This window comes from Seriola dumerili, unplaced genomic scaffold (genome assembly GCF_002260705.1).
Source record: "Seriola dumerili isolate Sdu_G_001 unplaced genomic scaffold, Sdu_1.0 BDQW01000089.1, whole genome shotgun sequence".
Classification (NCBI taxonomy): domain Eukaryota; kingdom Metazoa; phylum Chordata; class Actinopteri; order Carangiformes; family Carangidae; genus Seriola; species Seriola dumerili.
In genome coordinates this window covers 1,000,591-1,017,584 of record NW_019174344.1, presented here as the reverse complement: position 1 = coordinate 1,017,584, position 16,994 = coordinate 1,000,591, and the positions used below count along the sequence as shown (strand labels likewise).

At 39.7% G+C, this 16,994-nt stretch overlaps 1 protein-coding gene across 2 annotated transcripts in view; it reads right to left on the bottom strand.

Moving 5' to 3' along the window:
• Positions 1-16,994, bottom strand: part of LOC111222114 (sodium-coupled neutral amino acid transporter 3-like) — a 37,848-nt gene that overhangs the window by 8,028 nt on the left and 12,826 nt on the right. The window contains exons 2-9 of one of the 2 annotated variants that reach the window (XM_022745688.1): positions 12,629-12,886; positions 11,428-11,460; positions 11,118-11,211; positions 10,875-10,990; positions 5,617-5,690; positions 5,308-5,400; positions 5,067-5,148; positions 1,046-1,128 (exon numbers count right to left, since the gene is read on the bottom strand). In XM_022745688.1, coding sequence (XP_022601409.1) covers positions 1,046-1,128; positions 5,067-5,148; positions 5,308-5,400; positions 5,617-5,690; positions 10,875-10,990; positions 11,118-11,211; positions 11,428-11,460; positions 12,629-12,765 — 712 coding nt within the window. In that variant the 5' untranslated portion in view covers positions 12,766-12,886. The remainder of the gene's footprint in view (positions 1-1,045; positions 1,129-5,066; positions 5,149-5,307; positions 5,401-5,616; positions 5,691-10,874; positions 10,991-11,117; positions 11,212-11,427; positions 11,461-12,628; positions 12,887-16,994) is intronic. The other variant, XM_022745689.1, reaches the window with a different exon arrangement.

The following is a 16,994-nucleotide window of genomic DNA, read 5'->3' as shown; positions in this document are numbered from 1 at the left end:
TCCACTTGTTTTGTTTCATGCGCTTGCTCATTTGAAGAGACTGTGTAACACTCTCTGCATCACCTTGTCTGCATCAACCTTGTGAAAGACATTGGGTTTGTGTGTGTGTGAGCAGCATAAACCATGTACCAAGAGACATCTCAGGGGGACAACAGTGGAAATGGTCATGGAAGAAAAAGAAACTGTGTGAGTGGGTCTCAAATCTTTGCAGTAACCAACTGAAAATGTCTAAATATAAGGTATGACATCTGTTCAAATTTAGAAGGTGACTAGGAGCTCACTTGTTATTAAAGCAGAGGACTAAGGCTCAAGCCTTGACAGAGATGAACATCCCCTGCAGTATCCTCGAGCTAATCACTATGAAAAACCTTGTGAACTCCACAGATCCTGTTCTGCCTGGAGCTGTGCAAAATGTTGGGAAAAAGCACGATGCTTCCTCAGAGCAATCATTAATATACAACCTTTAATAAGCAATATTTCCAGCTTCTTTCTTATATTTTCACACCTGAGGGGTTTTCATCAATCTTTAAGTATCTTCCTCTTGATCGAATAATGATGCAGTTTTGTTAGCCTCATAAAACCTTTTGTTGAAGCAAGATTGTGTAACATTCGAGAGAAGAAATAACATATTCCTCCTCCTAAATGAATATTTCAATTCTTTAGCAATTAAAGATACCATTGCTCAGTCCAATATACTCAGAGGTTTTGCTGTTATAGCCCTAACTCTAACCCATCAGGTCAAGTAAATATTGCTGTATTACAGACATTATTGAGCCACTTGGCTGATTTTATTACTTCTCTCCACTTGTCCTACTGTTACAATTGCTTTGCATTTTAGCTAAATGCTAAACATTGGTTCAGCATTCAGTACATTATCCCATAACTGCCATTTATAGCTGCACTGGCATCCGTTCAGCAAAAGCTACATAGTCTCGTTTTAACCTCATTCTGCAAAGTGTAACACAAAACAGAATTTATAAGGAAGCCCACACTGACACACAGATGAGTATCCCACTGTAAGTGTGACATGATATTACACACTCACCGAGCTGTTTCATGAGAGCCAGTGGCAATATTACTCCAATCGATACAATGATCACAAGGTAGTTTCCGTTCAGGTACCATTCACTGCAGAGAGACAGAGAGACACAGAGACAATTAAATGTATTGATTTTGAATTACTCGGCTTAAACGCTCCTCTCAGTCTCACTTCTGTTGAGCATTTACCCTATGTCAGATACTGATCATGAAGACACAGGAGAAAAGTGTGTGAAAAGCTAAAAAATGAGGTGTGCAAGAGATAAAGTTTACATGGTGGAAAAAGGCAGAGGTACTGGTTGGGGATTATTTTATACTTCCATAACTATGCCAAGCAAAGTGAAGGTAGTGTTATTCACAGTTTAACAGATATCAATAAAAATTAAACTCAGTAGTTGCAAAATATCTAATATTTAGAGTGAAATAAATACATGTGTTTGTTCTTAGAACACTAAGAACTATAACTGGCAATGAGGACACAGAAGTCATGTCCTTAGTACAGAACTTACAAATGGCAGTTTTTTAAAGCTGATTCTGGTCTTTCTAGAATCAATATCTTTAAATTTGACTTGAAAAAAATGTGACTATCATGAAATACATTTAAATCTTAGCATTTGTTCACCAAAATTATAGTGATGGAAATGTAAGGAAGGCATTGAAATTGCATTTAGACAATCATCTTTGAGATAAAAATAAATTATAACCAAACGGCTAGATGAAAAAAATGAATTATGCGATTATCAAAAGATTTTACAGACTTTTTTGAATCTCCAGTCAAAAGTTTCTTAGAGGAGTGGGGTTGTGATCGGCGAAACCAGAACCATATATTATAAAATCCTTGCCATCTCATTAAAATCAGTGTCACAAAACTTTCATGAAACCGTTCAGACGCCTAAATAACCAGATAGTAATGTTTGTTTTAGGGAAATTCTGAAAATGGAATATTTGAAAATTCAAGGCTCTTCATCACATTTATCTAAAAATCCAATATTACCATACAGCAGTCATACCTCATGATTTGCAACATTGCCCACAATGGTCTAATACAACCAGCGATATTAAAGGGATCACTACCATGGTATGAATGAAAACATCTTACATTGTCTCATGGTATATATTGTAAACCCTATAAAACCTAAAAATAGTATTCTTCATTTGGAACACATGTTAAGAAATGTCATAACCTATGATGTACATGGTTTATACAATATTATACATAGTCAGTTTTTACAATTTAATTCATTGTTAACTCCTAGCACTTGTGCTACAGTGACGTGGTATCCACTGGCTGACACAGAATGAAGTGGACACTATTATTAAGCGCAAACATTGTGTATGACTAAGCACTGTGCACAGGCAGTGTGGTTATTTTCCACTGCCAAACTAAAAAACACCATTATGACAGTACAGAGGACATGAATATGAAAAGTTAGGCACATGACAAACAGATTCCACTGACACGACCGACCACGTGTTACTATCTCATGTACTGCCGCTATTTTTAGATCAACAGTCGGGGTGATTAATTTGTCTTCCATCAGGTGGGAGACACTGCTGAGATACAACATCTGTTGCAACACACACTGTACATTCACACATCTCAAAAAAGAAGAGGCTCATCTATCCTGTTGTCATCCCACCCTCTGGCCATCTGGAACAGGGACATAATCTCTCACTGATACACACACGCACACAAAGCTACAATATTTTGCCTAGGCATATACAAACACACAGGTGCACAATCATCAATAATCACAAACAGTGAAAAAAAATTTGATAAGCAAAACAAACAGCTAGACACACACACACACACACAACCTCAGATGTGAGCTGACCAGTATCAGGTTTGTTAAAGGCAACACACTTCCAGAGACAGAAACACGTACACACTCAGGCAGAGGGTGGACAAAACAACTGGAACCCCACACCTATATGAGACAACATGTTGACAGTGTGTGCAAAAAAAAAAAAAAACCGAAAAGCAAAAAAAAAAAAAAATCATCATATTGTTATTATTACTCATTAGTTGTGATATGAGTCATCAGTGTAGTGGGAATGATAATTTTTGCATTTTACTTTCACTGAAAAAAAATATAAAAATTATGATACTAAAATTTTTACTGGGGCTTGTACCAAACAAGCATGTTCCCTCAGTTCTGGAGAAGATTATTCGTAGGCTGGGGCATCTCTGTAGCACCACAATGCTTCATTTATGGTCCGTTGAGACACATTTTACTTTCATCAAAAAATAACAGCTCCTGCCATTTGAATACTGCATTTGGGTGTATTGAGATATCGATAATATTTTGATGAATTATTCAGCCCTAAACAGCACCATCTACTGCAGTCTCAAAAAGTTAATTTAAAGCCTCTGCCAGAGTTTATAAGGATAATCTAATCTTACAAGTTTTCACAGAAAACAAGCAGATGTTCTGAAGTTTAAACAGATTTTATTTTGTTCATATATGCAACGAAATGTTCTTGTGCTTCCTGCTGCCAGACCACCTATACCCATATACATTCAGTAACAGAAAGTGTAGGAAACTGATTATGGTCCAGCCGAGTCCTTCTAATGAATAACATAAACAGTTAGTGTCGGCTCTGCAAATGGTCTTTTTATAATTTGATTTTCACCTGGATTTTTGTAAAAAATAAGGATCTATAGAGACAGGCAGTCAACAAAAACTGATCATTATCAGCTGTAATTCATTTTTATGTATAATTATAAGCTCTGTCGTTATATTATAATCAGATTCTATTATACAGTAGCATTTGTTGCAGAGCTATTGTATTCGGTTGCATCGGATTGTGAGGTGTCCCTGTTATTTTGCCCACCCCCTGTACAGTTTACCAATATAAACGCACACCCACTGACAGGATGAAATACCACAGGGAGAATCTAGTCTGTCATTTCAAATAAACAGTGATTGTTGACCATGGCCCACAGCATCAAGCATTACTACACAGAGAAAAAAGAGCTGACATGAGAAAACAATGTAGACATGTTGTCCTAGTATATAATTTCTATATATAACGCTCTTTATATATACCGTATATAGTGGGATATATCAATCTAAACATCTATGAGCAAATGGGGGAAGCAGTGGCAGTCTTTATTCTCCATACTATAGGTTGAGTCCAGTGCAGTGCATGCACTCGTTTCTTTTGTTTGCTCTGTTGTGACATGGTTTCGAAGTAGTTACGTGTCATCACCCATCATCTCTGCACATTATAATAAGAGGGGACATTCCCTCAGTAGCAGAAATTTCCATGTGACTCTGCCCATTTACACACAGGCATACAACTATATATCATACAAATACTCCATTTTCTTCCCCTCCTCCCCTTCACCCAGTTCTCTCCAAACTAAAAAGTAGGTGAGGAGAGGCTCTAACTGGGATAAGGGTTGAGGGGTAAAGGGGGTAACATCACACTTGAACACTCATCCAAGGAAGTGAGTGTTGTTTGTCTCTGAGGCCACCTGCACTGGCCAGTGATATCCCATGGTTTACGTTTTCAGCCGTGGAGTCTAGCTGTTTCTCGGTGGCCGTGCTGCTCTCCTCCTTCGGGGTCACTATCACAGCTGTTCTCACGCCAGCTGCTCAGCACATGAGGAGCAGCACCAGGCCCGCCAACTGGCACAGCCTGACAGGATTCTTCTGTAGAGGATAAAATCTTGAAGCCCCATAGAGAAGTGATGGGATATCACACTGCTTTTTTTAACACGAGTAGATTACTTTTTAATCTTTACACTGGCTTTTATTTCATGTTTGGCTTTTTTTTTCCCCCAATCCTGCAGCATTTCATGCAGTCATAAAACACAACTACACTTGTGAAAATGAGATTTGTGTTCACAGACCAGAACTATAGGATATTGATTTTAATGCCTTTTTTTTTTACCAGAGATTAGATGAAATTCTTCCCTTATGACATGTCAGTATGTGTCCCATAGATCTGAAGTCACATGTTTTAGTACATAATGTACATAATGTGAGTGAAAAATGTTGTGTGACGGAATAACCACTCACCCTGCAGGCTTATCCACCTTCAGAAAAGCCTGGATCACCAGAGGAAACTCATACTTGACTATGTAGAGGTAACTGGACATGGCTGTAGAGGGGAGATATATGCACACACAAATGTGCTATTACTAACATACACACATAATCCCAAGCAACACATCACAGAATACTATGATCCCAGAGACATCATAGAATATTTAAAAAAAACGTGTGTATGCGTAAGACAGATGGCAGTGTGTGACCTCACCTCCAATGTTCTGCAGTGTGATGGCAATACCTGCCGCCATCTTCCCCGGGGTCCCAAAGGCCCTGTAACCAAGCTGCTCATACGCACGAATACCTGGGCCACAAATAACAAATAAAAGTATATGTAGTTAAATCCACACGAACAACATCTGGGACTGTAAACAGACTGCTAATCTAATTAAGTATACACATGACAACTTGTTGTGCAGCAGGTCAACAGTACTGGAGGTTCACAATTTGTGATATTACCATCTGACACTGAAGAGTAATTTGGAGGTTTGCTTATCAGATTATGAAGGTGTATACGTACCCACAATACCAGATGACTTTAGCAGTAAATGGATGGAATATGATGAGAGGCCTGCCACCACTGTTAGAAGTACCCTGAAACAAACAAAACAAACAACATGTATTATAACCACACTGTACATTACTCTGAGGGCTATTTATACAGCTGCAGCATAGAGGTACATTTCCTGGATGCCGGTACATAGATTGTGTTGGAAGAGCAGAATCCCTGTGGTTCCTCTTCACATTGGATTGTTACTCCAGCTGAGCCACATAGACTGTCAGCCCCTCTGCCCTCTGCCACAGTAAGTAAGCACAAGCTCCAGATGGACTGTTTCAAAAGAAACATTTCCAATTCAATGCTGAGATTGACACATTGAGGTAATATCCTTTGTAGACATTAATCTTGTTCCTGTTTGTTCCTCAGTTGTGGAATAATCTACTTCAGTCACAGCAACAGCCGTTCTCTCCATTTTTCAGTAATAGACTCTCCACTGTCTCCACTGACGCATAATCAGAGATTTTACATGTTGTTCCTCGTCATGTATCAGGCTGCAGTGATTAGCTTTTATCTTTCCCATTTAATCACTGTTGGATTTATCTGTTGGGTTCCTGGAGTAATTAATTTGGAGTGGATAAGTAATCCAGTCCCAAAATCTTATTCTACTGTCGTTCTCATTTAAATGATTCTTTATCACGTGAGAGTATTAATTAGGTCTATTTTTTCAAACATATTCAACCATCCAGAGTGGTCTGTGCTCAGAAACCCAGTGCCATTTTATGTGTGGATGTGGGATTTTTGTATCAATTTAACATAACATTGAGAGGTCAAGAAGAGTTTTGAAATGTATTGAAACCTGTCAAGTCTAAAAAAGTTCTTATACAGCTGCTTGAGTGTGGACAACATTTCACATTTTAGAACACTGGTCTCTTTAGTTAAAGAAAGAAAAGGGTTTTGCAGGAAAGCTTGTTTATAGTTCTCAAGTGAGGCATCAAAAATGTATTGGCACTAGTATTGAACCCCTGCAGACATGCAGCTGGCCAACAACGTCATTTGACATTGATATTGGGTTGAATGTAGGTTGCGAATTTGAGTGACCAAAATTCAGTGTCAGGACAATGTCTAATGACAACATCAACTTGACATTGTGGAATACTGACGACAACTGATGTTGATGTTTTGTTGGTTTTAAGCTGTGTTGTCATGTAACCAAAATCCAACGTCTTCCAAATGTTACATGCCAACGCCATCTTGATATGTAAAATCAATACATTCTTGTCGTGAGCAAAACCAACATCTGCTAAACGTCAAAATGTCAAGCAGTCAACATCGGAAAATGACACTCAGCCCTTTCAAGACAGTGACTTACTATGATTTCTCAACTGTATCTGCAACCCTGCATAAATACGTTTGTTAAACATGAGTACACTGCTGGTGATGCAGAAATATTTCAATCAATGACCCCATTTCAAAACTGGAAAAGTAAACTGTCTTTTCATGCTTTTTTATTGGTCAGCAATCTTTTACTAGGATTTATTTTTTACTTTTAAGGGAGATGTTTGAGAAATGTCATAATTTTAAGAATTTTTCTTAGAATTCTATTTCAGGGCGAATCCTGGGCCTGAGGAAGTTTTGTGAATGGACCCTGATCGACTGACTTCCCCTGACCAGTCCACCTCATTCCAACTATTTTCTATTTTCTCTCTTCTGTTGTTACTGTTGGCGACATTAACTTTCTCTCTTTCTCTCACACACGCACTCTCCATTCCTCTCTCCTTTTGGAACGGCCAGGCAGCATGTCTTTCACCTCGACTTCAACTCTTGGCCATTTAACAGGTTTTTTTTTTTTGTTTGTTTGGCTTTTCTTGAAACCATGTGGAAGAATGCTAGGCTGACTTGCGGTGGAGGATTTAGTCAGTCAAGCGGCAGTGGGAGGACAGATCTGCTGACAGTCAGACAGACTGGCACACTTGGGTCACTGTAGCTCTGCTCACAGCTTTCCACCCCGCTGCATTCCTACCCGGGCCAGGGCCACTGACCCGCTGAAGCCCCTCCAACAAAAATCGGTGTGATATAAAACATCAGGCCACAAGTGAAACAGAAACAAAGGACATTCCAAAACACGTACTGGATATAATAAATTATCTTGTACATTCAATAACATTAAGTGCATGAGTCACATTGCGGCTCAGAATAAAAAACTGATTGGATACAGGATGTACTATAGACCATAACGCGCCTATTGTTCAGATAATCCCTAACAATAAGCCAAAGGCAACACTCTTGACTTCCTTTTGATAATATATTTATAGTTTTAGTTATATAATTATAGATATCAATCAATAGTCATAACTGTTGACATATGATGAGTGAACTGATGCATCCGGCCTCATATCAGTCTGAAGTGGAAATACAAAATGCCTGATAATCCTTCAAGGTACAGTTTACATAACATGTATGCAGCAATGGAGAGAATGAGAACAACCTATATAAGAAAAATATGGTGCAAGAGGCCCATTTTTGTTTTGCTATTGGCATTTATTTGGCCTTTGTTTACCTTCCTGCATTTCAGCTAGCATGGCCGCTTCTTTTTTAGGTCTTCTGTACCCTTTAGGAACAGGACCTGAGGTTCAGAATGACACAGTACACTGGTAGAAAAAAAAAGATGTAACGTATTTTGAGGCGATCACCAGCCTGGAGTCCAATGTGGAACACAGAGAAATTGCCAGTAATCCTTTGCCAAATATGTCACTGACCCAGCCTGTATTTCTCAGTAGCTACTCTATTGTTTGATACAAGATCAGGCAGATATGCACACAAAGACACAGCCTTTCATCTATTACAGGATGGATAAATACACGCTATCTGCTCCATTTGGTCACGTACTATTAATTTGAACATGATTACATGTATTCATCACAGTGAAATGTAGATTAATCAGCTTCACAGTTCACTTCACCTCCCATCTCGCCTGTCTAAGTGTCAGAGACAGTGGCGTATAGTGACACAGGGTTCAGGCGGTCCAGACAACAGACAGCTTGAAAAACCACAGTCACACAACTCAGCTCAAATTAAGGAGCTTTCTCTAACACGAGGGAAAATCCTCCAGACATGACTGCCTTGGAGAGGTGTTCAAATAACGTTGCTGAATAATATCTTAGGGCCAGGATAGCTGTTAGACATTAAAAGTAGCTTCCCATTTCTCCCAGATCAATTTGAATCATGAATGCCAACATGAATAAGCCATTATTTTTCTGTTGTAGAGTTTCTGTGAAACCTGTGACCCACAAAGGGAAGAGAGCATGTAGTTTTTCATTATAGCTACAAATCCACTTGAAACAAGTCATAGCAACAATACAAATATCCAAAACATTGTTTCACCTTTCACTGCAACTCTATTGTAATTTTATTCAAGAATGCTTAGCTAAATAAACTACATTGCCTGGAGTGGTGGGGGGTTGAGTGGGAGGGGGGGGCGGCTCACAGCAATGCCCTTTAATCTATTCTCACAGAAAACCTTAGCTTCAGCACCAGCCACCTTGCAATCTAGCACCATCAGGAACAATGTGTCAAAATAACACAAGGAAGACGAGGGAGTGAAACTGTTGATGTTGCCAGTGATATCTGGTAAGACTTCCCTCTAACAGGCCTGATTCATTTTCAGAGAAATACAAGAAAGCAGATCTTACAGATGGAAACCTCATGAAAGAAAGGGGAATTTTAAACACAGTGACACATGCATCTAAGACCTAAGTGAGCATGTGAGGCTTTGACAGCCTATCAGTATCATCCTCTAGGCTTATTTGCTGCACTTTTTAAAAAAAGTTAGAGTTATATTGTACCACAGAAGACCATTGTGTCTTCAATTGTTGTTGTCTGAGGTTGTCTTGTCTAGTGGACTAGAGATTCAGATGGGATAAATCCAAGACAGATCGTATGGTCAACAAAACTGCCAATGATGATGTCATCAAAGTCCATGACACGCCAAAAATAAAATGGTAATGCCAGAGAAATGTTATGAATTTCTTGAAAGCAAGCTAATATCCAGTCTACAAGCTTTAAAGAATAAATATGACGATATTTCGTATTATCATTATTGTCAACAGCGTAAAAAGAAAAAAAACAACAATGAATAGATCCTATTGAGAAGTATTGTCTACGTAGCTAAAGACTTATTACTCTGTGCCTCTGTTGCTACTGCTACAGCAATACTTCATCTTGACACTGTAAGTACACCAGATATGTTTTAATCAACCGTAATATTTACTCTAATGTGGGCATGCTTCCTTAAGACCACACAGAGCCCAGCTGTTTTATGAAATTACTATATATGTGTGACCTGTTTTTAAATATTTTCATCTTCTGTGGGAACCAATGAGCTTGGGCCTGAAAATATAGTGCCAGAAATGATTTACAGATGGACTAAAACATTTCTGGTTTTGGTCTTCTCACAGGATTTGTTAGCAGTAAGAAAAATAAAGAATATTAAAGTAAAAATGAAGATGTCTTCATGCTTGTTTGAACTACATTTTAAAGTGACTGGTTTAACAAGAACCAGTCTACTGGGTTAAGTAAAGACCTCGGTAAATCATGTTAGAGAAGGGCAGTGCCAGAAACAAGGCTAGAATATCTCTCCCCCCACAGGGTGTTATACAAAGTGTCTTGACTGTTCTGGTATTCTCCACTGTTATCATTCAGTTCTTGCAAGCAGTCAAGGTTTAACTCTCTGCAGCTTAAAGGTCAAAAGACCTTCAGTGCAGCTAAATCAGATGGAAAAAAGCATGGATGAAAATATACATAATCAACCTAGCAGCTGCAGTTGACAGTGACGTCATTATCTTGACAGACAATGCTGCTGCTGCGGAGGCTTTAAATGTTAAGCCTGTCATATATACAGCACATACACCCACTGGTTCAAGGCAGAGAATCAACCACACAGAAGAACATGTGGATATTTGTGATTGCAGTTGTACTCATTTACAGCACAAGTAAATGATTTCCAGTATGCTATTAATCTGAGCCTTTATTATCAAACAAATGCGCCCTGTGTCATCGGTGTCTGTGTCATAAACAGGGTCTGCTGCCTGGTTAATACAAGCCAATTACAAAACAATTAGGTGCTATTTTTGTGTGACGCAGGCCTCGAATGGAAAGACCTCAGCAGGAAGAAAATGAGTCATACAACATCTGTGAGCTGTAATTCTGCTCTACTGCTTCCAATCTGCAATCATGAAGTTACAAATGTATCAGATCACATGTACAGTGTATGAATAACTTACAAAAACAGGACGACCCCTGTGTTGGCCATGGCATATGCCAGACCTAGGATTCCACTTCCCATGATTGCATTGCCCAGGTTGAAGACTGACATCCCAAACGAGGTTTTTCCTTCAAACTAGAAGTGATGCAAGACAGAGGAGAAGAATGAAAATGTTAAATCATCTGATAGTGCTTGAAGGTAGTGCATATAATTATAAATATAGGACTGAGAATAGCCTGTGGGTTGTGTTGTTTAACCTTACATCTGTAAAACGTGTTGTTTTCTTGTCCTCCACGCCTGATAAGAACTCCTGGCTCTCTGGGAGGTTGGCCCCAGTATTCTCAGTTCTGTGAGGACTAACAAGGAGAAACACTGTTATAAGAACATGAAGTAACATACACAACTAACACTCAAGATTCACCACAAACACTGCCATGTCTTTGTTACAGAGCAGGCTCCGGTTTAGGACAAGTTTCTTTTCTATGAAACTGTGCTAATTCCCACACTAGACACAACTGAAACAGATAGCACACACTGAATCTGAAACACATTCATTATTGTAACATACATACCTAGCATTCTGGGCACTATTGGGTACAGTTTCCCTACAAGCAGTGTAGAGAGAGGCCATCCATCACCCAACGAGAGCACAAAGTGGAAAAAACAACACCCTAGGTCATAATATAATAAGGCAAATAATACAGTGAAGGGACCATTTATAAATTATCATTTGTATCCTGGAGAGAGACATTTTAATTAAACCATCTATTACAGAGAACAAGGGTACAAAAAAAAAACCTACTAGACAGCCAGTGACATGATAATTAGGCATTGAGCTTACTCTGTTATCCTACGCAAATCATAGTGTATAATGCGTGAGCAGGTAGGAGGTAAAAGTTTTGCTCAAAGGCACTCCACCAGGCAGTTAATGGACATACAGTATGAGTTGTTATAAGGATTGTTCAACCCTGCAATTATGGGACAAACATTATAGTGACAAGGCTGAACTGCCACCCCAGGCAGCAGGGTGACATAATCAGTCTCACCACAACAACACACAATTAGCTGCTATGTTTTATCTCTCTCCCTAATGTATTGTGACCATTGAGGCCTCTCATTCAGGTAAAATTTTACTCATCCCTCCAGCTGATATGTGTAGAATTACAGCCAAATATACTACATCATATCTTCCCTCTGTAAGTGAGGCTCGGGTCCCTCTCGTGCTGCTGAAACCAACCTCTTGATTAGTAGAGAAACAGGCAAGTAACTCAAAGATACCAATTGTGAGAGACCTTCAGTAAGTGGCAGGTTAAGATGGAAGCACTCAGTGAATAAAATCACCTTGCTTTAACGGTGGTAACAGGCATAAAATAAAGGACAGGTTGTTCATATTGACAGGTTGTTTATCACTGATTTGTCCTTTTCCTTTTGTATTTAGTACCAAAGAATAGATTCCATGATGCCATATTTACTGGAGTAGCAATCAAACCAAAATGACCACTACGTAGCTACAAATTAATATGATCACTGCATGTATTCACAAATGTAACAAATGACATTTGGAGAAATACATGAAAATGTTTTTAATGTGTGACCAGGTAGTCATATTAGTCTGGTTCCAGACCTCTAAATCACTGCTCATATCGCAGATCTTTTTCAGCAAAACTAAAATAAAGTGACAATTCATACATTTACAATATCAACTCCAAAAGTGCATTTAAAAAGTATTGTTAACAAAAAAATGTAGACTGCGTTAAGTAGGAGTATACTCACTTTTCACCATCATCTGCCGGTGGTGTTTTGGCCGACGCCGTTATCTCTTCACCGGGCTCATGGCCTTTCCCATTAGGAATAGCGTTCCCCTCAGCAGGGGTGGTTTCCACAGTCTCGGCTGGTTTATCTTCACTCATATCTGCTTGTGTGCTTTGGTGTGTGTGTAATGATCTATCCGTTCAGATGTGTTAATGTTTGAGGCTGTGTGAATGTTTGGAAAGTGCTATGCAAGTGAGGTTTTTATTCTCCTCCTGGGATCTGTGGAAGTAAAAATATTGGCAGTTAGCATAAAATTTTGCAATGAATGAATGAATTTACAGCATGTCACTGACGGTGCAGGTAAAAAACAGGAACAATGACACTCTTATCAACCACTAATGTAACGGAACTGTGAAATTCTTTAAGGGATGCTTTTTTTTAATTGTAAAGCAGGTAATACAGAGCCAGACAGGAAAAAAGGGGAGCTAGATAAAGGTATGACATATAACTAATGTCCGTGGCTGGAACTGAACCAGAAACGCTGCTTTCATGTGGTATTTTAAATGATTCTCCTCATCATTAAATACTCTCACATTAAAACTGCACAATTCCCTCTGCGCTACGAGGACGACCACCTCCTTGCCCGACCTTCAAGAGCATTTTTTCATTTTATTCATTTGTTTATTAGTGTACCTGGTACCAGAACACCATAGGCCTACGATCAATCATCAAATTTGTGGTTGTATCGTCTGATCTGTGGCCTTTGTCTTTCACAGGTGAAGAGAGGTGCAGAGCCATCAACTGATTCCCACCTGGTGGTGAGTCGGATCAGATGGCGGGGGAGGTGGCCAGACAGACCTGGTAAATCCTAATGATTCGTGAGGGTGAACTAGGAACCTCTGGTTGAGGCCCCTGTTCATAAGGTTCGGGAAAAAAAATTGACAGACATTTGCAATAGTCCTAGCATTGTGTTAATTCCTAGTTTCCAACAATAAGAGACACGTGGGAAGAAAAAGAAGGCCACACTGAGGGCATTCAACTGAGTCCGTATCTTTGTTCAGGTCCAGCAGGTACATGATTGAAACTAGATAAAACACCAGCACAAAATTCCTTGTACACCTATTGACTTAAGGGTCTAAATTACATAATTTGTGGCTTTGGGACTATTGACAAATGAAGATTCTGTCCCATTCAAAATGTATCACAAAACTTTGGGGATTTAGATTAAAATTCTGCCTGAAAATTCTTTTGCGATGCTGGAAATTTGAGTGGGTGATACCAACAAGCTCGAAGTGACTGTGGGACCAACAAACATTTTCACTTGTAGCCTAAAGAAAAAAAAAACAACTCTCACTATGTCACAAAATCTAGAGTTGGCTATGAATAGATATTTTGGCAAATGCCTTGAATAATTGACACATCAACTGAAAGGTCTATGTCTAGAGCTGTGACACACTGGGCTCTGGATCAGGCCTCTATTTCCTGGGTATCCTGTTGTGATGTCTTAGATGACCAGCTGAGTTGTACAGCCCAAAAAGGCTCCTGTGACATGCGTCTCCTGGATTCTGTTGACTACAGCCCCCCTATCTGACTGGTCCTGAATGATCTCCTTTGCTCTGCTGCATAAACAGCAGTGTAGGCTATAATGGAGAGCACATTGGGGGCCATAGAGGAGGAACACACACAAATAGCTGAACCCCCAGCATGCTGATAAAAAGAGAAGAACCAGCTAGGACCAGCTACGAACCAGTTCAAACCGTCTTTGTGCCTCCATTTTTCTGCTTGTCACTTTTCTCTTGGTTTCCTTTTTTATTGAAGAGGGTTCAACATAGCAACAATGCTCAGGGTTTTCTGTACTACCATTCCTGGCAACCACTCAGCTGTTCTTGTTCCCTCGGGCTTCTTCCGCTCCAAAGCCTGCCCTTTTAAATGTAGCTTTTCGTAATATTATTTTAACACATCAAACGTAGTGTGAGGTGAATAAGCCCTGGTCTTCATCTAGCCGCCCCCTGAACCTGTCTTCCCAACCACGTTGCTGTGAGCTTCACTGCACAGCCAGGCCTCTCGATGTCTCTGGCTAAAGCCGGGCAACGTGGTTGGGCAGCAAAGCACACTGCACAATGGCACATGTTGTGCGGTTTCCTGGGAACGGCATGGAGAACAGTGGTACTATTGTGCCAGGCATCATTATACTGCCGGGGCCCCCTTGGCTGTAGTTCGCCAGGCCACTCGAGAGGCTGAAAAGGTATTTCACTGGGCTCTAATTGAAAAGACGCCACCTTGAATTCAGCAAATGCCAGTATCCTGTATTCATGCACAGTTGTAGCAGAGTTGCTGACGGTAGCAATGGCAGAGGCAGGGCCCCTCTCGTGGGACAAATCACCGCACAGAACCACACTGCCACTCAGATAGTCTACAAATCACAAGGAGGATGAGGGGGGGGGACCATTCAAGGACAACACACGATAGGCTATCCAGCTACAGGAGTGCCTCTTCAATGGCCTTGAGCAGTGTAGCTTGAAACAGCAGACCTGATTGGACAGTTGTGGCTCCTACAATTATTATGTTCAATAACAAAGGCAATACATGACATCCTTGAAAATAGTTGAGTGAAAACACACTCGTTCAGTCAGAACCTCTTACTTCTAGAAAACCCATCCTCCAAGTTTAAAGCAAATGAAGGAGAACCAGATGTAGCTTAAACACTGCAGGGAAAATGTTCCCTTTAAAGTAGGACAAGGTTTTGCCAGCAGGAACACTGATTCTGACATCAGGTATTATTTGCTAAATAAAGTACATGTTCTGAAATAATATATATTTTGTTAAATCCATAAATGTCATGGACAAGGTATAAGGCTTTCAGGGGTCACATCCAGTATGGGAGTATTTAATGGAGGATTATTGAAAGTCACAACTTTCACGCAGACGTGTTATTTATGTAACAGGATTGTCAAATTATAATGGATATAAGCAATTGTATCTACACAAATTCAAATTAATATCTTTCTTTAGGTCATGGTATCACTACTGGCTAGATTATAATGAAATTTGTCAAGTGACTAGCCACTACCAAGTGTTAGAACGAAGAAAATGAGGGAAAATGAGGACCAGCACAAAAACAATTGAGTTCATCCCCACAGGCAGAAACCCCACAGTTACCATAGCATCATTGTGGTATGAAACAGTGGCAGGGCTGTGTGTCCATAAGAAAATGTTCTGGCAAAGCCCGGGCAGGAAAACTGAAACGCTCTGTAGTCTGTAGACACTATGTCATCGGAAACCACATGTGCATCTGTCTGCATGAGCAGTTACAGTTTATTCATATTTCAAAACGTATTTAATTCCCAAAAAAAAAATATTATGACACTTGAGAGATTCAGTTTAATTACAGCACAAAATTTTAAATATCTCCACATAAAGAAAGCGGTATTTGCTTGGTGTGTTTATTTTCCTAAAGGCACCAAGCAACATTACAGTCCATAGACAGGCTAACATGTTGAGCATTATTATTGCTCTACAGTCTAAATGTCTCAGTAGTGCCCTCTGTTATGTAATAATTCCAGTCAACCAATAGCGGACACTACAACTGCTACTACTACTACTGTGAGAATTTAAGCACAGCTTTACAAAACGTTTCCGCAAAAAATAAAGCGATAGATTGGAGGCATGGAAAAAAGGATTAGCTTTAGAAATCCGTTGCTTCTCCCCCGATATCCAAACTTCCGAATCCTAAGCAAGAGTTAAAGCCACATTGTGATGCTCTTGGTGGGAGTAAATGAGTCTTTTCACAGCAACAGCAGAGGCTATGTTTATTCAAGCTCTCATCCAAAACATCACCTCAGTTTGCCAACACACAGCGAGTGCATGCGCCCCGGCTCTGATGTAAGCAACTCTGCTGAGAGACGTCATGCCACAAGGAGGCAAGCAGAGCAAGGCCGTTTCACTGATTGTTATTCCTAAACTGAAACCTGAACAAAATAACGTTGTGCATGCTGATTCACCCTCACTTATTGCTATGCATGCGTGTATTTGGGTTTGTAGTTCAGTGTTTTTTTTTGGGCGCGTCTGCAGTTTATGCACGGAGTAATCTGAAACTTTAATACTGCCTCTTCTGCCACTACTTGATGACATTCTCATAGGCCTCTGGTCGTGTAATCTTTCTTAATCTCCAGTGCAATTAATAAAAAAAACATGTGGACAGTCATTAAATGAATCTTACTCTTTTTTTTTCTTACATCCAGGTCCAAGAATGCAGTAAAAGAGCTAAAAGCCTGAATACTCCTCAAATGAATTTTCCTTAAAATCATCCACAGCATCATCACGTCTATGCAGGTCATTTGAAAGACAGCAAAGCTATCTCACCACAGAAATTCTGAAAAATTATAAT